This window comes from Trifolium pratense, linkage group LG4 (genome assembly GCF_020283565.1).
Source record: "Trifolium pratense cultivar HEN17-A07 linkage group LG4, ARS_RC_1.1, whole genome shotgun sequence".
Taxonomy (NCBI): Eukaryota; Viridiplantae; Streptophyta; class Magnoliopsida; order Fabales; family Fabaceae; genus Trifolium; species Trifolium pratense.
In genome coordinates, this window is record NC_060062.1 from 57,863,288 (window position 1) to 57,880,412 (window position 17,125).

Sequence of the window (17,125 nt, forward strand, 5' to 3'; positions counted from 1 at the left end):
TACTTGTTAGATAGTTCTACTATTATTGGTTATGCATCTGTTACTAGTGGTGATTCTCATGTTTTGGTTAAGTTGTGGATCTTCGGGTGGGTACTTGTTAGTGACATGAGTTTAGTTGGACTAGTGAAACAAGGTTTACTAGGTGATGTAACTAAACTGGAATTGTTGGAGCCTAACAATGGCCTGAGGTGGTTTCATAGATGTTTGAAGTTGTTCAAGTGACACATTGGCATCAGTTTACATGGATGCAAGGTGTGTGATGATAGCGTGCAGGCATTGGTTGGCATTGATCCAAGGTACCCGGTTATCTCGATGGCTGATGAACTTCCGGAGAAAGCCAACATGAAAGTTGCACCATAAATTTTCAGCAAGGTTTCAGGATGAAATTCTTGGGATGGCTTGGTTCCAAGTGAAGCAAATTATTGGAATGGTTTAGTTCCAAGTGAGGAAAATTCTTGGGATGATTTAGTTCCAAGCGGAGTGTACTCTTTATGGTGGAGTATGATAATTTAATTTGTCGGTATAGACAATGGAAGCAGAAGATAATAATTGTCGGTGTAGACAATGAAGATTGAAGACCATTACAATCAAGGTGGAGATTGTTGGGGTTGATTGCAATGAAAGTCCCACATTGCTAATGAAGGAAAAAAGGTCAAGGAAATTATATTTGAGAAGTCCCACATTTCTTAGAAAAAGTGAAGAGTGGAGGAGCTCAAGGCTATATATAGAGACCTCAAGTTCCTTGTTTCAACGCACCAAGCAGTAACACTTGTAAACACTTTAAGTTTATATTTGTGTCTTTTTTATTTTTTCTCTTATGCTCTTGTTTAAGAGTATTGGAGATGTAGTTCAAATATTTACTTTGTAGAGTGTGTGTACTTGGGTCATGGGATAGTTGAGAGTGAAATCTATATGTTGTAACAATTTTCATATAATGTTTATTCTCTGGTTGTCGGTTTAGACAACGACCGTGGTTTTTTCTCCGGTTTTAGAGTTTCCACGCTATATTCTTGTGTTGTGATTGCATTCTTTTATTTTCTCTATGACTGTTTTTCCCAACATGTTGGGACTTAACTCACCTAATATTCACCTCAAGTTTACTGTAATAATAATAATTATTATTTTTTCTATAAATAAAAAATAGTTGCGTGGAATGAAATTTCTCTTCTATAGCTACTAGAATTTTCTAGATATGGTTTTCAATGTTATTGTACCAATTTTTCCTTTTTCCTGTACAAAGTACAAACACGTGGGTGTTGTGGTACAAAACATCAATATATATATATATATATATATATATATATATATATATATATATTTAAAACTCGGTATCCGATCTTAAAACCAATTAATTTAAGGAGACTAAATTCACCGTCCACTTGCTGGCCCATTTAAAGCTAGAGTATCAAAACATCTACATATTAACGTACTTTACAAATGAAAAAACTATATGGCGTTTTACAAGCTTATATATCTATCAAGTTTATCTTTTTAAGACATATCTATCTATCTATCAAGTTAACAACGAGGAAGAAGCAGAACAACTAGCCTTTTCTAGTGGTAGTAGCTAGTGCGAGTGTACTTAACCTATATACGAAGTACCTAGGTAAAACCCATATCCGCGGTTATCCATCCAAATCTGCTGCTTACGGGAAAAACCTGAGTTGACTGAGTTTGAGTTTGGGTTTGAGTTTTACCCGATTTCAAAAAACGGGGTTGGAGCGGGTAACGAGGACTTTGATACCCAACCCGAACCTGCCCACTTATATTAAAATTAAATTTTACCTTTTTTCAATTAGAAACCGTTAAACAATTTCTTAAATTACTATGTTTATTTTTTATTTTTAATTTGAGTAATTAATAAACTGTTTTTTTTATTTCTTTTCTTTATTTAAAAAATGTTGTTGAAACAAAATAAATTTGAGCTTTTAAAATTTTTTTAATAAAAAAAATACTAAAATACAATCAAAATTGATGTGAAAAGAAACGTAAAAGGGATTACCGAATCCCGTCAGGAATACCCGATCTCTATTGGGTATGAGTTTGAGGTTATATTTTTTAGCCATGCTTTAAATTGGGATGGATTTGGGGAAATCGAAACTTTATGGGTTTGGCTTTATGAAGGGCAAAAATCGTCCCTGCCCCGCCTCATTGCCATGTCTATACCTAGGGATGTCAATTGGGATGGAGACACGAATAATACAATTATATATGTAAATAAATATTTATTATTTAAGTAATTAAAGCAGTATATTTTTCAAGTTAGGATTCAATAATATCATTATTCCTTAAAAAATACAATATAAACAATAGAAATTTTATAACTTGTTTAGCTTAATTAGTAAATATATTGTACTCCGATTATTATATAAGTATTAGGATTTGAACTTTGAATATTCACATGTTTATCTTAAGGGTGAAATTTTTAGCGACTAGACTATTTGACAAAAGAAAAATTTATAACTTAAAAATATATATTTTATAAACAAAAATTAATTATACGGAGCACAAGGTTTATCCAGCCCTTGTGGCCAAAACCTCACAACACTGGCCTTGGTGATCTCTAATGACACCACCATAACCGGTCTTAAAACCATTAAGTTTAGTCTAGCGGTGAGGGTATTTAAATTCCTTAATCATTTGATCTTGGATTTCGATCCTCGGTCGGTATGTATGGAAAAATATTTGTTGAGAGAAATCAAATCCAGAAATTGATCTCAGTCACCTCAAGGGGATTGATATCTACAATTGCGCGTAGAGGATACCTCCAATTGACAAAAAAAAAAAAATTCAAGTTGTTCTGTTCTTTTGGGTATAATTTATAGGATTTAATTGATATGCATCGACGGTATAAAATAATTTTACACTGTCAATCAATACCAACCATGTTTTCCACCACATCACCCCACTTCACTCAACTTTCTTAATATGACATAGCAAAATAATGGTTGTTTATTGGACGATTGTGTAAAACTATTTTACACCGTCGGTGCATATCAATTAAACTCTAATTTATAAGCAACTTATAAATTTTCAAGGATAGGCCTTTCACAAATCACTCTTTGGTAGGTTTATTCATAGTTCGTGATTGTGGCTTTGTGCTTGTTTACTTGTTGGCATCGATGAATTAATTAAGAGAAAAAAGAATATGTACTAACAGTATAAAATAATTTTACATTGTCAATCAATAAGAATTAACCACAATACAAATTTGTAAATAAAATAAAATTTAATTTGTAGATAACACTGATAAATGTACTCATATGATTAATTTATATTAATAGTTCAGTAAAGTAAATTACCAGAAATATTTCAAGGGGTAACGTATGGCCGTTTTATTTTATTTTAAAAACTTTTTAGAGGTAAAAATAAAATTAGAATAAAGAAATGGAAGAACTCATTTCTCAACTACTCTTGTAGATGCGTCAAGACAAATTGGCGTTGAAATCGTGTGGACAAATTCGTTGATAGGTGTCTCTCTTGTTTTTCAAGCTTTTCATCATCAGCGTTTCTTTCATTTCATTTCATTTCATTTATTTATACAGAAACTTCACACCCCAAACGTGGGAACCATTATCCCTCCTTCTAGCTACGATCTTTCTTTCTATTCCTAAAAAACTCTCAAATCATATACATTTTCTCTCTCTAAATGTTTTTTTAGAGAGAGAAATTAGTTAACCTTATTAAGTTTCTTGAATTTTCCATGAGAACTTCATCTATTGAGAGATGCACCACCAGCAAAAATGAATTAGGTGACTTGCCGGAATCGGAAAAACATGTTTACGGTGCAATGTTGCCGGTTTTTCTTAACGACCTCCGTAGTAATCATCACAAGGAGCTCGTTGAGATAACGTTAGAGCTCGAAGATAACGCGGTTGTGCTACGTAATATTGCTTCCGCTCCAAATGCGTCTCCGTCTTCGAGTCATGCCACCGGAGATGAAGCTACGGGAGGCTTCTCGAGGAGTCTCTCAATTGCGTCGAGGATAAGGAAGAAGTTTCCGTGGCTGAGGTCGTTGTCTATGCAGACATCGACCTCGTCTTCGGAGAGTGTTACTACCGCTGTGGAGGATCCGATGATGGCGAGAAATGCAAGGAGAATGCGTGCGGAACTTGAACGGACGAGATCGAGTGCTCAGAGAGGTTTGAAAGGTTTGAGATTTATTAGTAAGTCTGGTGAAGCATGTGAGGAGTTATGGAGAAAAGTTGAAAAGAGGTTTGGATTTCTTGCTAAAGATGGTTTGCTAGATAGAGAAGAATTTGGTGAATGCATTGGTACGTTATATTATATCATTTTTGGATGCTAAGAAAATATTTTTGAACTTAGATGAATAATATGAAGCTTTTTTGTTTTTTGAATGAATAATATGAAGCATTTTTTGTACATACTTAATAATCATAGTAGTATATTACGGGTAAGAAATAAGAATAATGTTTTCTTCCCATAAGAAAATTATTTCAAGAAAATCTATGGTCCCGTGTTTGGGACCAATCCTTTGTTTTTTGTAAGACAATAGGAAAAACTTCAATTTTAAGAAATATTGAAATCAAGAATTAAGAATAGACTAAAATATGGTATTAATTAAGTCCAAAGTAAAATCCAACATGATAATCCAGTCTATCGATCTAAATTACTCACCATTTATATTAGAGAATAATGATAAGGTTAAAATGAATTTTTTTTTTGTCAAGTAGACTAATGGTAAGACTCACACATTTAAATGTGGAGAAACATGAAATCTGGGGTTCGAATCCCGACCATTCCAATAATGTTCCTGGTAACTACTATTTGACCTACAATTATGGGAAGAATTTACAAAGAATTTTTGTCTTTAAGTCAAGTTGGTTTTCTAATGATCAGTTAAATCAATATAAAATTTAATAAATGCATTTGATTTTCTAAAAAATAAGAGACTTATAAGGACAATTATGTTTGATTTTAAATCTGTTTATAAGACTAATTGTTTGTTGGTCCAATGGTAATTGACGTTGAATTTGGTAGGGAAGACCATAGTTTGATCTCCCGCAACTGCGATCAGGAGTGAACTGAAACCACTTAATGCTAGAACTGATCCCCAAACCAGATTAAGTGTTAGATACTAATGGTGAAAAAAAAAAGTTTATAGAATTAGACAAATTAAAGGGCAAGAAACCGTAAAAAAATTGAATTTTTGTCCTTTGTACTAAACCACAAGATAATTTTTTTGTTTCAAGTACAATTTATTGCAATTTATCTGATACTTTTTTTTTGCGAATCAAACATAATAAGTTTAAGTTGAATAATAATATTTTTGGTAAAAAATGGTTGATGAATTGAAGGGATGGAAGATTCAAAGGAATTTGCGGTTGGTATATTTGATGCATTAGCTAGAAAGAATGAAAGAAAAGAAGTTAGCAAGATAACGAAAGAAGAACTGCGTGAGTTCTGGTTGCAAATTTCAAACCAGAGTTTTGATGCACGTCTTCAAATTTTCTTTGACATGTAAGTAATCTGTCCCTTTCCATCATGTAATATCATCCATGTATTCTCTTTTTACAATCATTATCAAGAAACTAGAGAAACTACTTTAGTTGATAATTTTATAAAAATAGAGAATTATAATATTGAATATGTTTTATTGTTTAAACTTCCTTTTCAAATGTGAAACTTCATAGACAATTTCTATTTTATACTATTATAAAACAAAATAAATAGTAAAATATTTAATTAGATTTTTATTATTGATCAATATTTTCTTTTACAAAAAGTTAGTCAAAATGAGTATCAACCAATGGAGAGACCTTCAGCATCTTGTTGGCTTTAGGGTAGGACTTAACCCATCCCACTATTGAGTCTAATAATAGTAGTAGGAAGAAAATTGCTATTTGGGGTATCTTAAATAGTTACTCTTCGCCCCTCCTAAATTGATTAGAATTACCCCATGTTTTTTCTAGTAGTGTAAATTTTATGAGTTTAAAGACTATGCATCGTGAGTGTAAATTAATTTTACACTGACAACCAATAAGAATGAAGCATTCTTTTACATCATATTAAGAAAGTGAGGTTTAGTAGGGTGATGTGACGAAAAACATGGTTGATATTAGTTGACAGTATAAAATTATTTTACACTACCGGTGCATATTCCTTTTTCTCAAATTTTACTAGGAGAAATCTTTCGATAGTACAAATCTTATGCGGAGATATTTTCTGGTAGTGTATTTTTTAGTGCGAGCATTTCGGAGAGACATCTTCTAATAGTGTATTCATCCTTATAGGTGAGAGTTAAAAGAGCTCCCTCGCCACGAAAAACTCTATGTAGCGTTACATTACAACCCGTGCGGCAATGCATCACGGGTCTATTACTGGTGTATCAATGTAACTCTACTAGGCATGATTGTGAAATCATTGTTTAAATGTTAAATTAAAAAATTGTATTTGTTTCAGGGCAGACAGTAATGAAGATGGAAGGATTACTAGGGAAGAAGTACAAGAGGTAAGATTTATTAACTTAATAATATATTGAACTTTTCTTATTTCTAATATGGTCCTCAAAACTCAAAAATAAAATAAAAAGTGGTCCTCTAAATATTAATATTATTTTGATGCTTCATTCTGTTTTCAATTTGAATCAACAGCTTATAATGTTAAGTGCTTCTGCAAACAACCTATCGAAGCTAAAAGAGCAAGCTGAAGGGTACGCTGCATTAATAATGGAAGAATTGGATCCTGAAAATCTTGGTTATATCGAGGTAACAACAGTGGGAAAAAGATAGTAGTAACTTGAAACATAGTAAAACCACTTTTTGTTTCATAAATGATATGAGCTGGATAATTTGATACTTAATGTTATGAAAAAGTTAAAAAAAAAACAAAATTACAAATTAGTTCTTTAAATTGAAAAGGGTCATTAATTGCTCCAATAGAAGTCATAGTAGCCAAGTCTTGTAAGGATAGTTCTTTATTGGAGGGGCCGGAATTTAAACTCCAAATTCTCCATGCTTATAGTATGTGAGTCTAGCCAGATCGTAGTATGACTCTGTTGAATGTAATTATAAGTGTTTGTGTCGCGTCAATGTCTGACATCGACGCGTGTTTGACACCGGGACACGCCTAATTCGAGCAGCGTTTGTGTTTCATATAGTGATTCACTTTTTGTTAACATGTTTGTATATCCAAAATTTTCATTAACCTTTCATTCCTTTCATTTTTTTCTCCATTTTTTCAGTTGTGGCAGCTAGAAATGTTACTACTAGAAAAAGACAGATACATGACTTACAGTAGACAACACAGCAGTGCAAGTGTAAACTGGAGTCAAAATATGACAACTTTGAGACCCAAAAATAAAATCCAAAAAATCCTCAAAACACTTCAATGTCTAGCATTAGAATATTGGAGAAGGGGTTGGATTTTGTTACTGTGGTTTTTTACCATTGCTTGTCTTTTTGTCTGGAAATTTTACCAATACAAAAACAGAACAAGTTTTGAAGTCATGAGTTATTGTTTACCAGTAGCTAAAGGTGCTGCAGAGACACTTAAGTTCAACATGGCTCTTATTCTTTTGCCGGTTTGTCGAAATACTTTGACTTGGCTTCGTTCGACAAAAGTTAGGAAAATTGTTCCCTTTGATGACAATATTAATTTCCATAAGGTAAGAGGTGAATTAACACCAAGTATGATGTTTTATATGGTTAAGTTCATAATTGCTAGATTAATGTAAAGTATCGATAATGTTTGTCGTAAAAATCAGTTTTGTGAACTTGAATAAGATTAAGATGATGTTAGTCTTAGAATAAGATTGCCCCCCTACCTAAAATGAATGTTCAAGTCTTATCGCATCTGTAGTGTGACACAAATGACCTAATAGTAGGTGGCCTAACAGATCTTGCGCAGACTCTAAATAGTCTGCATCATCATAGGTTTACCGGAAGGAAAAAAAAAAATCAAAGACAAGTGTATAATTTTTCGATTACCATTGCGACCAAATTATTGCAAACCTAAATAGGGTCTATTAGTATTAACTTCTCTTTATAGATGTAATTTTTTTTCTGAATTGGATCATGTCGCTATCCATTTTCGCAGATGATTGCATTTGGCATAGTAGTGGGAATAGTTATTCATGCAGGAAATCATCTCGCATGCGATTTCCCTCTTCTCGTAAACACATCACCCGAAAAGTTCTCACTGATAGCTTCGGATTTCAACAACAAAAAACCCACGTACAAATCACTTTTGGTTAGCATTGAAGGCATAACAGGAATCACAATGGTTACTTTAATGATAATATCATTTACTCTAGCAACTAGCCAGTTCCGAAGAAATGCAGTAAATCTTCCTTCACCTCTCAACAGATTGACAGGCTTTAATGCTTTTTGGTACTCACACCATCTTCTTGGTATTGTCTATGTTCTTCTGTTCATCCACGGTTCGTTCCTCAATTTGACACATAAGTGGTACCAAAAAACGGTATGAACTTTGACCACAATTTTCATAGGTGTGAGAAAAGTGAATGTTGTTTAAAGTATACTAACGTTTTTTTTTTTTTTTTTCCTTTTTGATGATAGACATGGATGTATATTTCTGTTCCGTTGTTGCTGTACATCGCTGAGCGTACTCTACGAACTCGAAGATCGCAACATTATGCAGTAAAAGTTCTGAAGGTATAAAAACAAATCTACATTCTATTGTTCCTCGGTAAAACTTGGAGTCATACGCGAGAATGATGTAACATGAGAATAACATTTTTTTTTTTTCATTTAAGTTTCCTAACTTTGATCTAGCAGGTTTCAGTGCTACCAGGAAATGTATTTAGCTTAATCATGTCAAAACCTAATGGATTCAAGTACAAAAGCGGCCAATACATATTTTTACAATGCCCCAAAATCTCTCCCTTTGAGTGGTAAGCGGAGTTCTAAGCTCAATTCTATTCACAATTCATGATAAATACTACAGAACATGAAAATAACATTTTGAATTTTTAGGCATCCATTCTCCATTACATCAGCACCAGGAGATGAGTACCTAAGTGTTCACATTCGTACGGTAGGTGACTGGACGCAAGAGTTTAAGCATCTTTTCACCGAAGATGACCAACTGCCTCCTGTTACTGGTCAAGCAACATTCCGCGAACTAATTCAAATGGATCAAAGAGGGTAAGTAAGTATAGGTCATATCAGAATTTCAAAAAATATTTATAACTGCGATTTAGGCCATTTATTCAAACTTTTTGATCTCTATGTGACTTTCTGATGACTTCGTCGCATATCAAATATTGCATCGCGACTACAATTTAGAACTAATTTACTCATGTTTTTTAATGTTATTGAATTACACAATTGTAAATCAGTTAAACTGAAATTTTGTTACAGACAACCGAAGCTGTTTGTAGATGGACCATACGGAGCTCCAGCACAAGATTACCAAAATTTCGATGTATTGCTGCTCATAGGATTAGGAATCGGAGCAACTCCCTTCATTAGTATTCTCCGAGATATTTTGAGTGACACAAGAACAATTGACGAACAAACGGTATAATCCATGCTTTCGCTTCATTTTCGATAATGTTGGTTCAAATTTACCATCAGTTATCAATTTTAACAAGTCTGAGTAATGCAGGACTCAAACACAGAAACAACAAAATCAGATGAGAGCTTCAACAGTTTCACATCTTCGAATGTGACGCCGGGAAGAAATAAGAGATCACAAAGGATTACAAATGCTTACTTCTATTGGGTTACTAGAGAACCTGGCTCTTTTGAATGGTTTAAAGGAGTAATGGATGAAGTTGCAGAAATGGACCACAAAGTAATATTTTAAGTTTTCACCTACTTAGGAATATCATATATCATATATACTATAACAATGAATGCTAAATTGCTGTTTTGACCCCTAACTTTCACAACAACACTTTTAGCCTTATAACTTTAGCCCATTTTGCAAAAAGCTGACCCATCCCTGCTTTTGACCAAGTCAACGCATACGTGAACATTGATTCACATGTCACGTGCAAGTCAATGCACACGTTAATAGTAACTCACATAACATGCTGAAATGACATGTTAGTCACTCTGAATGTTAAAAAAATAATATTGCAATGTGATATCATATTAACATATAATTAGATCTATGCATAAAAAACGTAATACCATCTTTACAAAATTATTCATATGAAAAAATATTAGTCTAATATATCATAAACCTGCTTAACAACTATTCTGAACCATTTGTTAGGGTCTAATTGAACTACACAACTATCTTACAAGTGTGTATGAAGAAGGTGATGCAAGATCAACCTTGATCACAATGATTCAAGCATTAAACCATGCCAAACATGGTGTTGACATTCTATCAGGCACTAGAGTGAGATCTTCAATACTTTAAGAACTATTATTAGTTTCAATTCAAAGTGATCTAATCTCAAGCATGAACATCATCATTTTCATTGTTTTTCTATTGCAGGTGAGGACACACTTTGCTAGGCCTGATTGGAAAGAAGTTTTCACAAAGATAGCTTCAAAACACCCGAATTCGACAGTAGGTAAATAACCTGCTAAAAGTGCTGCACTATTTCTCTAAAACTGTAATATTGCACTTGCAATTGTGATTGCAAAACTACAATTAAGAGGAGATTAAGTTGGTGATAGCAAGATTAATGTACGGATCCAGATTCAGTGCAGTCACGGATCTATGATTGTTTGATCTATACAGATCTGCTACCGTTCAGAATTTACTGTAATTTTGTTATTTTTGTAGAAAATCAAAATATACTTTACTATGAATTGTCTGATCGAGATCGGACTGTCAAAGATCCGTGACCAATGCCAAACATGGTGTCCTGACTGCATTGAATCCGTAAACTATGATGCACTAAATGACATTGACATGGACAGTGGTAAAAATTTGAAAAAATGAAATCATTGAAAGTATAATCACATTTGTCCGTGTCATGTAGCATCGACACATGTAGAACACCGGACACACCTTCTGTGTTGGTGCTACAGAGTACAGAGTTTGTAAACCTCAATTTAATCTTGGTTTAATAATATTAGTAAGGTTTTAACAAGCAAATGATGCCATAATACTTGCAGGTGTGTTCTATTGTGGGATGCCAATGCTAGCAAAGGAGCTAAAGAAGCTATCACTTGAACTCAGCCATAAGACAACCACACGATTCGAATTTCATAAGGAGTACTTCTGAAAATTAAAATGCTTGTGTTTATTCTTTTGTAACTACCAATTAAATAATTCAAAAGGGAATTGTGAAATATTTGGGTCATCATAGTAGGGAAATTACATGTAATTTTAGTATGTAGAACACAAATACAATTTAAAGAACCAATTCTAATAACAGATAAATGTATACAAAGATTTAAGTGTCTAGCAAACACCCTTCATGATTGTTATACACAGCCCAACTTTTCAAGTAGATTAGTTGTTGAGCTATATAGAGTTCGACCCATTATCTAGTTAGTATAGATCCATTAGCTAGTTAGTATATAAGATAGAAGTTGCACTCATTTATACTTTGACACATTCATTTGTATCAATTTTATTAGTTTCATTACAGATTTCTCAAACTTTTCTCTTCTTTTACTTTGATATCATGAATCTTAACATGGTATCAGAGCCATAATTCCGCTGCAATTTTCCCGAGAAAATTCAACTCTCGGATTTTATTTTTCCTTCCATTCTCACTTTTCATTTTCCAGTTTCGATTTTCTTCTCTGTCCATGGTTCTTAATTCCTTTCAGAATATTCTTCAATCTTGATTCAATTTTCAGTTTTCGATTTTAGTTCTTTTCTCATTTCCCGTTTCAATTTGGTTTTGCGTTTTTCGTGATTCCAATTCATGTTCTTGATCTGACTTCTTGATTTCTCTTCTTTTTGATTCTTGTTCCGTGTTTGATTGCGATTTTGTTTTATTCGCAATTTTAATTCATCATTTTCCCCAAATTCTAGGGTTTGAGACTTCATTTTGATTGAATTTCAGTTGATTTCCATTTTCGCTTTCGATCGCATATCATCTGCACTCTGTTTCTGGTGCTGTGTTATTTTCGATAATGATTCAAGGAGACGAAGATGAGAATCTCAATTTCGATGATTCTTTGTATATTTCTTCGTTAAAAACTTGTGGCAGTTCGTTATTTCATTATGTTACTTTGATTCTTTGAGTTCACCGGCATTGGCGGCAGTTATTGGTGAGATTGCGGTTCTTTTCGATCTTGTGGTGGATATGATTTGACGATTCTTGAGTTTCGGATTCATTGTGAGTGGTGTTATTGTCACCATTGAAGATACTGATTGCAGAATTGAATTTTGCTCTCTTCAATCCTTGAGGTTTGTCTACATTGTTCATCAAATTCTGTTGAAGGTTAGGCTATTTGATTTGTCGGTTTGGTGGTGTATCTTTCGATTCTTGAAGTTTTGCCGAAGATTCAGTTTTGATTCTTTCAATGGATGATGATTTGATAGTTTGATTCTTTGATTTTGCTACTCGTATGTGATTAGTGGTCTTCATCTTGAAGCATTGTGATACAATTTGTCATTGATTTTTTTTAAGCTCTAATGAAGTTAGAGACAAATATGCATCAGAGGCTGGTTTTTTGATCAATTTTAGCTTACTTTTGATCAGAGATTCATTGGCTTTGAATGTTCTTTTAAGTATAGTTCCAGCTGCTTATTGAAGATTGGTTTTGGAATTAGTTGTGATTTTCTACATCACTGGTATTTTGGATGCACAATTGTGTGCTTCGGAAGCTTGGCATTAGTAATTGTTCTGATTTTGACGTGCTCTAACAGTTACTATTAATTGATCAATGATTTCCTGCAAATTGTCAATTCTGTGAAGTTTTATCCAAGACTGGTTCAGATTAAATGATATAGAGTTAGTTGTTGTGATATGGAAATTCAAGTTGGAAGTTCATTGTTACCAAGTTTACTATTAATCTGGTTACTAAAATGCATCTTCTCCAAAAGTTGTCATCTGAATTTTATGCCAAGCTACATATGTTGAGAAGGGTTTATAGAGATTTGGTACAGTAATATTGTTCTACTTGAGCACTTGAAAAGTTTGGATTGGAATTTGGCTGCTGGTTCTACCTGTACTTTGGATTATGGCTTGGAAGCTATTAAATTGGTTCAAGTATTTAGGTCTGTTATGGTTATCCAATTTGGAGTCTAAAGGTTCAAGTCTAGTAGCAGCTTGGTTGCTTGTCCTCAGTTTTATGCATTTGGCTTATGCTTGCTGATAGTTTGAAATTTGAAGATTGGAGACATTTTTTGATTTGGCTTATGCTTAGCTTATCTCCTCTTTCATAGTCCCATATTAGTGGTTTCTTGTCCTGTTTGGTACCTCACTGCTTCTGTTTTGCTTCCTACAAGTGTTGGAGTTTAGTCTTATTTGAATGCCCTTTGTGGTTGCCGCTAGTTTTTCTCGTATTGTGAAGATTCAAGACCGGTTTTGAACTCTTTAATCTACTCTTTGTTGCCCTGTTTTAGGCAGGTACTTAGCCATATTGGCTTTGTTGCTTTTATGCTTTCTCTTGAGCAGCTTGAATTTGCTTGCTTTGTCAAGTGGTTATTTGGTTTTCTTTTTGATGTGCTATCTCATCTTGAGCACAACATTGGTATTGATGCTTTACTCTCTAGCCATCAACCATGCTACTTGATCTTTCTCCTTGATTTGTTGGTCCTTAGATGAGCTAATTACCTTTAGCACGACTTGAGTATTGATGCTTCACTTTGTAGACATCAGACCCTTTTGATATTCTCTTTTTTGCTTCTATCTTGAGTGATTGAGTGCTCTTGATGGTTAAGCCTTGTGCTTTAATTGGCTTTGTTGATTTGCTTCTACCCTTAGTTGGCTTTGATGGATTGTGTTTCTTCCTTATGGTGGTTAAGCACTACTAGTTGTTGTTTTCTAGCCGATGTATTATGGCAAATTTCATTGTATTTTCTTTATATTGATGTACCTTTGTATTAGTGATCCCAAGCTGGAAGTGTTGTGACACTTTCCAGCTTGCGGGAGGCTGTTGAGCTATATAGAGTTCGACCCATTATCTAGTTAGTATAGATCCATTAGCTAGTTAGTATATAAGATAGAAGTTGCACTCATTTATACTTTGACACATTCATTTGTATCAATTCTATTAGTTTCATTACAGATTTCTCAAACTTTTCTCTTCTTTTACTTTGATATCATGAATCTTAACATTAGTGATAAAAAAATTTATTTTTAAGATGAATAAGTGAGAGTACTAAGATTTAAACCTCAATTTCTGCATAATATATGCAATATTCCTACCAACCGAACTATGTTCAACGAGACGTAAATTTTGAATACATGCTTATTTGACCCGAAGCTTATGTAATCCTATCGTTTTAGAGACTAATTAATATGCACTTTTAATTTAAAACTTTTTTTCACATCATAGTGTGACTTTTATAAATTTGTTCTTAAAATAGTGATATTATTTAGTCATTTTTTTCTTAAGTGTGTGCCTAATTACTTTTTTCTTGGACTTATACCAAATAAGTACTATTTCTCGTAGTTAAAGAACAAAAATAGCTATTTTTAAATTTGAAGAGCCAAAATTGCCAGATCTTAAAATTCCAGGGCTAAAATTGCAATTAAGCTAAAACTTATTCATATTGATTTCTGCTCGCGCCACACATTCTCAGCTTATTCTCTCTCCCGCTCTCACACACTATTTACAATCCCATTATCTTCTTTACTCCGCGGTCAACCGTCGGTTATATGCCGTCGTTGTTCCAGGTTGCTCCGCCGTTTTCGGTCCGGTAAGCCTGCTTTTGCGTTTTTTTCTCCTGCGTGTAAATTCATGTCTTAATTTCAATGATTCATTCCCTTCAAAATATGTTTTCAAAATATGATTCAATGAATTTTGATCATCCATGTTGTTACGGAAAAACAAATTAGGGTTTTTAAATCTGAATGCGTATCATATTCCTTGCATCGTTGATTTATTTCTAATTTTCTATCAATTCTATTATGCATGTTAGGGTGGGAGGTTTGGTGTGTTATTAAGATTTTGGAATCCCCTTTCAAGAAATTTGCAAAATCTAACTTAGTAGACATTGTTTGTGTTAGAAGTCTCACATTGGCTAGAGATATGACATAGATAGCCTTTATAAGTGTAGTGCAAACCTCAACTCTCAAGCTAGCTTTTGTGGTTGAGTATAGGCCTCTCAAATTCTAATATGGTATCAGAGCTTATCCTAGATCCATTTGTTGTTTGTTGTGGAGACCTCCCATATTTGGGCCACTCGTTGTTGTTGATCCCACGTTCCAGCTTGTTCAGTTCTGGACGTGAGGGGGTGTGTTAGAAGTCCCGCATTGGCTAGAGATATGACATAGATAGCCTTTATAAGTGTGGTGCAAACCTCAACTCTCAAGCTAGCTTTTGTGGTTGAGTATAGGCCTCTCAAATTCTAATAGTTTATTTGGATAAACAACTTATTTGCAGATTATAGGACAAATGCTTAAGTAATAAAAAAAAGTTAAATTGATGTTGTATAAGCTATAAGCTATTTTCATAAGCTATTTTGGATAACTTATGAAAACAAGCTGAAAACAAGTTATGAACAATGTCATAAGTTGTTCTCTTAAGTTCTCCCAAACAGTTTTACAAAATGTTATGTCAATAGATAAACTCAAATAAGGCAATCCAAACTTATGTTTCAGATGATAAGCATTACAGGAACACATCACAATGCTCTCTATCTACTTATGCATAATGTCAAATTTCCACCACCCTGGGGACATGAATCTGGTTTAAGAAGCAGGGATTTTCTGTGGTGGAAAGGTTTATCAGTAAGGAGTTATTCACGGTCTTGAAAAATTGCATGTAGGTCTAACACTCGGTCTATATTCAATTTCTGGTATGACATAGTGATGCAGCAGAGTTCAAATCAACATGGGTCAGTATGTGCTAATTTTTGTGGCATTGAATGCATGTAAATGGAATGTTAGAGAATACTAAAATTGTGTGTGTATCTTTGATCATAAAAGGGGCATTCATTGTGAATTTTTGGATTTTAATCTCGTTTCTTAAGCTGGGAGGGAGTTTCATGTTGTATCATGGAGGTACTGAATGAGAGAGTTTTTGTAGACTTTGTTGTTTTGTGCCGAAACTCTTTCTGCACATCTTGTGCTATTGAGGTTATTTATATATTAATGATAAATGTATTTTCCATTGCAGAAAAAACAATGTTCTCTATCCACTAATTGGAGCAGTATACATTGATTTTCAATTAGGTTAAGAAGATTGCAAAACTAGTTTCCGGTTGCAACAAATGTTGTATATACATTGTTTAATACGTATCTAGTTTCTGGTTGCAACAAATGTTGTATGGTGAGGACATGCTCTGTACATTTCCCCTCTCATTGATTGGTTTCTTACTTGATTCAAACTTGTCATAGTCATATGTTGTTGCTTCTTTCCTCGACATTTAGTATTTGTGTGCAATTACATCTTGTTATGACTTAATAGACTTAGATTGTCTTGCAGCAGATTTTTCGATGTTCTGCTCTGATGAAGGCATTCCTTTCCATAATTCATATCGCTCATTTGTTTTGTTTTAAATTGCAGAAAATTCTTACTCTTTTGCTATAATAATAATGCAATAATTTGACTTCTTTTGTCAGCAACTAGTGAGAATTGATGTGTAGAGCCAAGCCAGTATGCACTTGAAATCGTGATTTTTTTCACTTGTTTAATTTATTTATATTTTTAACATGTAGATACTATATTATATATGTTTAATAAAAATCATGTCACTTGTTTAATTTATTTATATTTTTAACTTGTAGATATTTAATGATCAATCACCATACGAGACAGATGCAATTGAAAGCAGACATTGAAGGTGCAACGATAAAATGAGTCCGGTTCTTTTTGCAAATGGTTGAGGTGCAACAAAAGCAGACATTACAGTTAGCCCGCAACAATAAAATGAAGAGAAAGATTCAGGTACAACAAAACAACGGCAATTAAGAAAAGCCTATAGATAAATTTACTTATTTTTTTATATTGTTTTATATAGTTATATATATGTGCGCTTCTATATACATTGTTTAATATATATAGCATAATTTGCTATCTAAAATTTGAATTTCTGGGCACATATGGTG

General features: G+C 33.4%; 1 protein-coding gene across 3 annotated transcripts; it reads left to right on the forward strand.

Moving 5' to 3' along the window:
- The first annotated feature begins 3,410 nt into the window (after positions 1–3,410).
- Positions 3,411–11,240, forward strand: LOC123923727 (respiratory burst oxidase homolog protein E). Of its 3 annotated transcripts, XM_045976449.1 has the most exons (15): positions 3,430–3,610; positions 3,646–4,274; positions 5,319–5,481; positions 6,424–6,472; positions 6,615–6,728; positions 7,205–7,627; positions 8,059–8,442; positions 8,541–8,636; positions 8,757–8,875; positions 8,958–9,128; positions 9,345–9,504; positions 9,592–9,780; positions 10,207–10,335; positions 10,435–10,513; positions 11,064–11,240. In XM_045976449.1, the coding sequence occupies exons 2-15, from the start codon at positions 3,704–3,706 to the stop codon at positions 11,171–11,173; spliced, it is 2,757 nt and encodes a 918-aa protein (XP_045832405.1). In that variant the 5' UTR covers positions 3,430–3,610; positions 3,646–3,703; the 3' UTR covers positions 11,174–11,240. The 3 variants fall into 3 exon arrangements, with proteins under 3 accessions (XP_045832406.1, XP_045832405.1, XP_045832404.1); XM_045976450.1 differs by having other exon boundaries at positions 3,411–4,274; positions 8,760–8,875; XM_045976448.1 differs by having other exon boundaries at positions 3,430–4,274.
- The last annotated feature ends 5,885 nt before the right edge of the window (positions 11,241–17,125 follow it).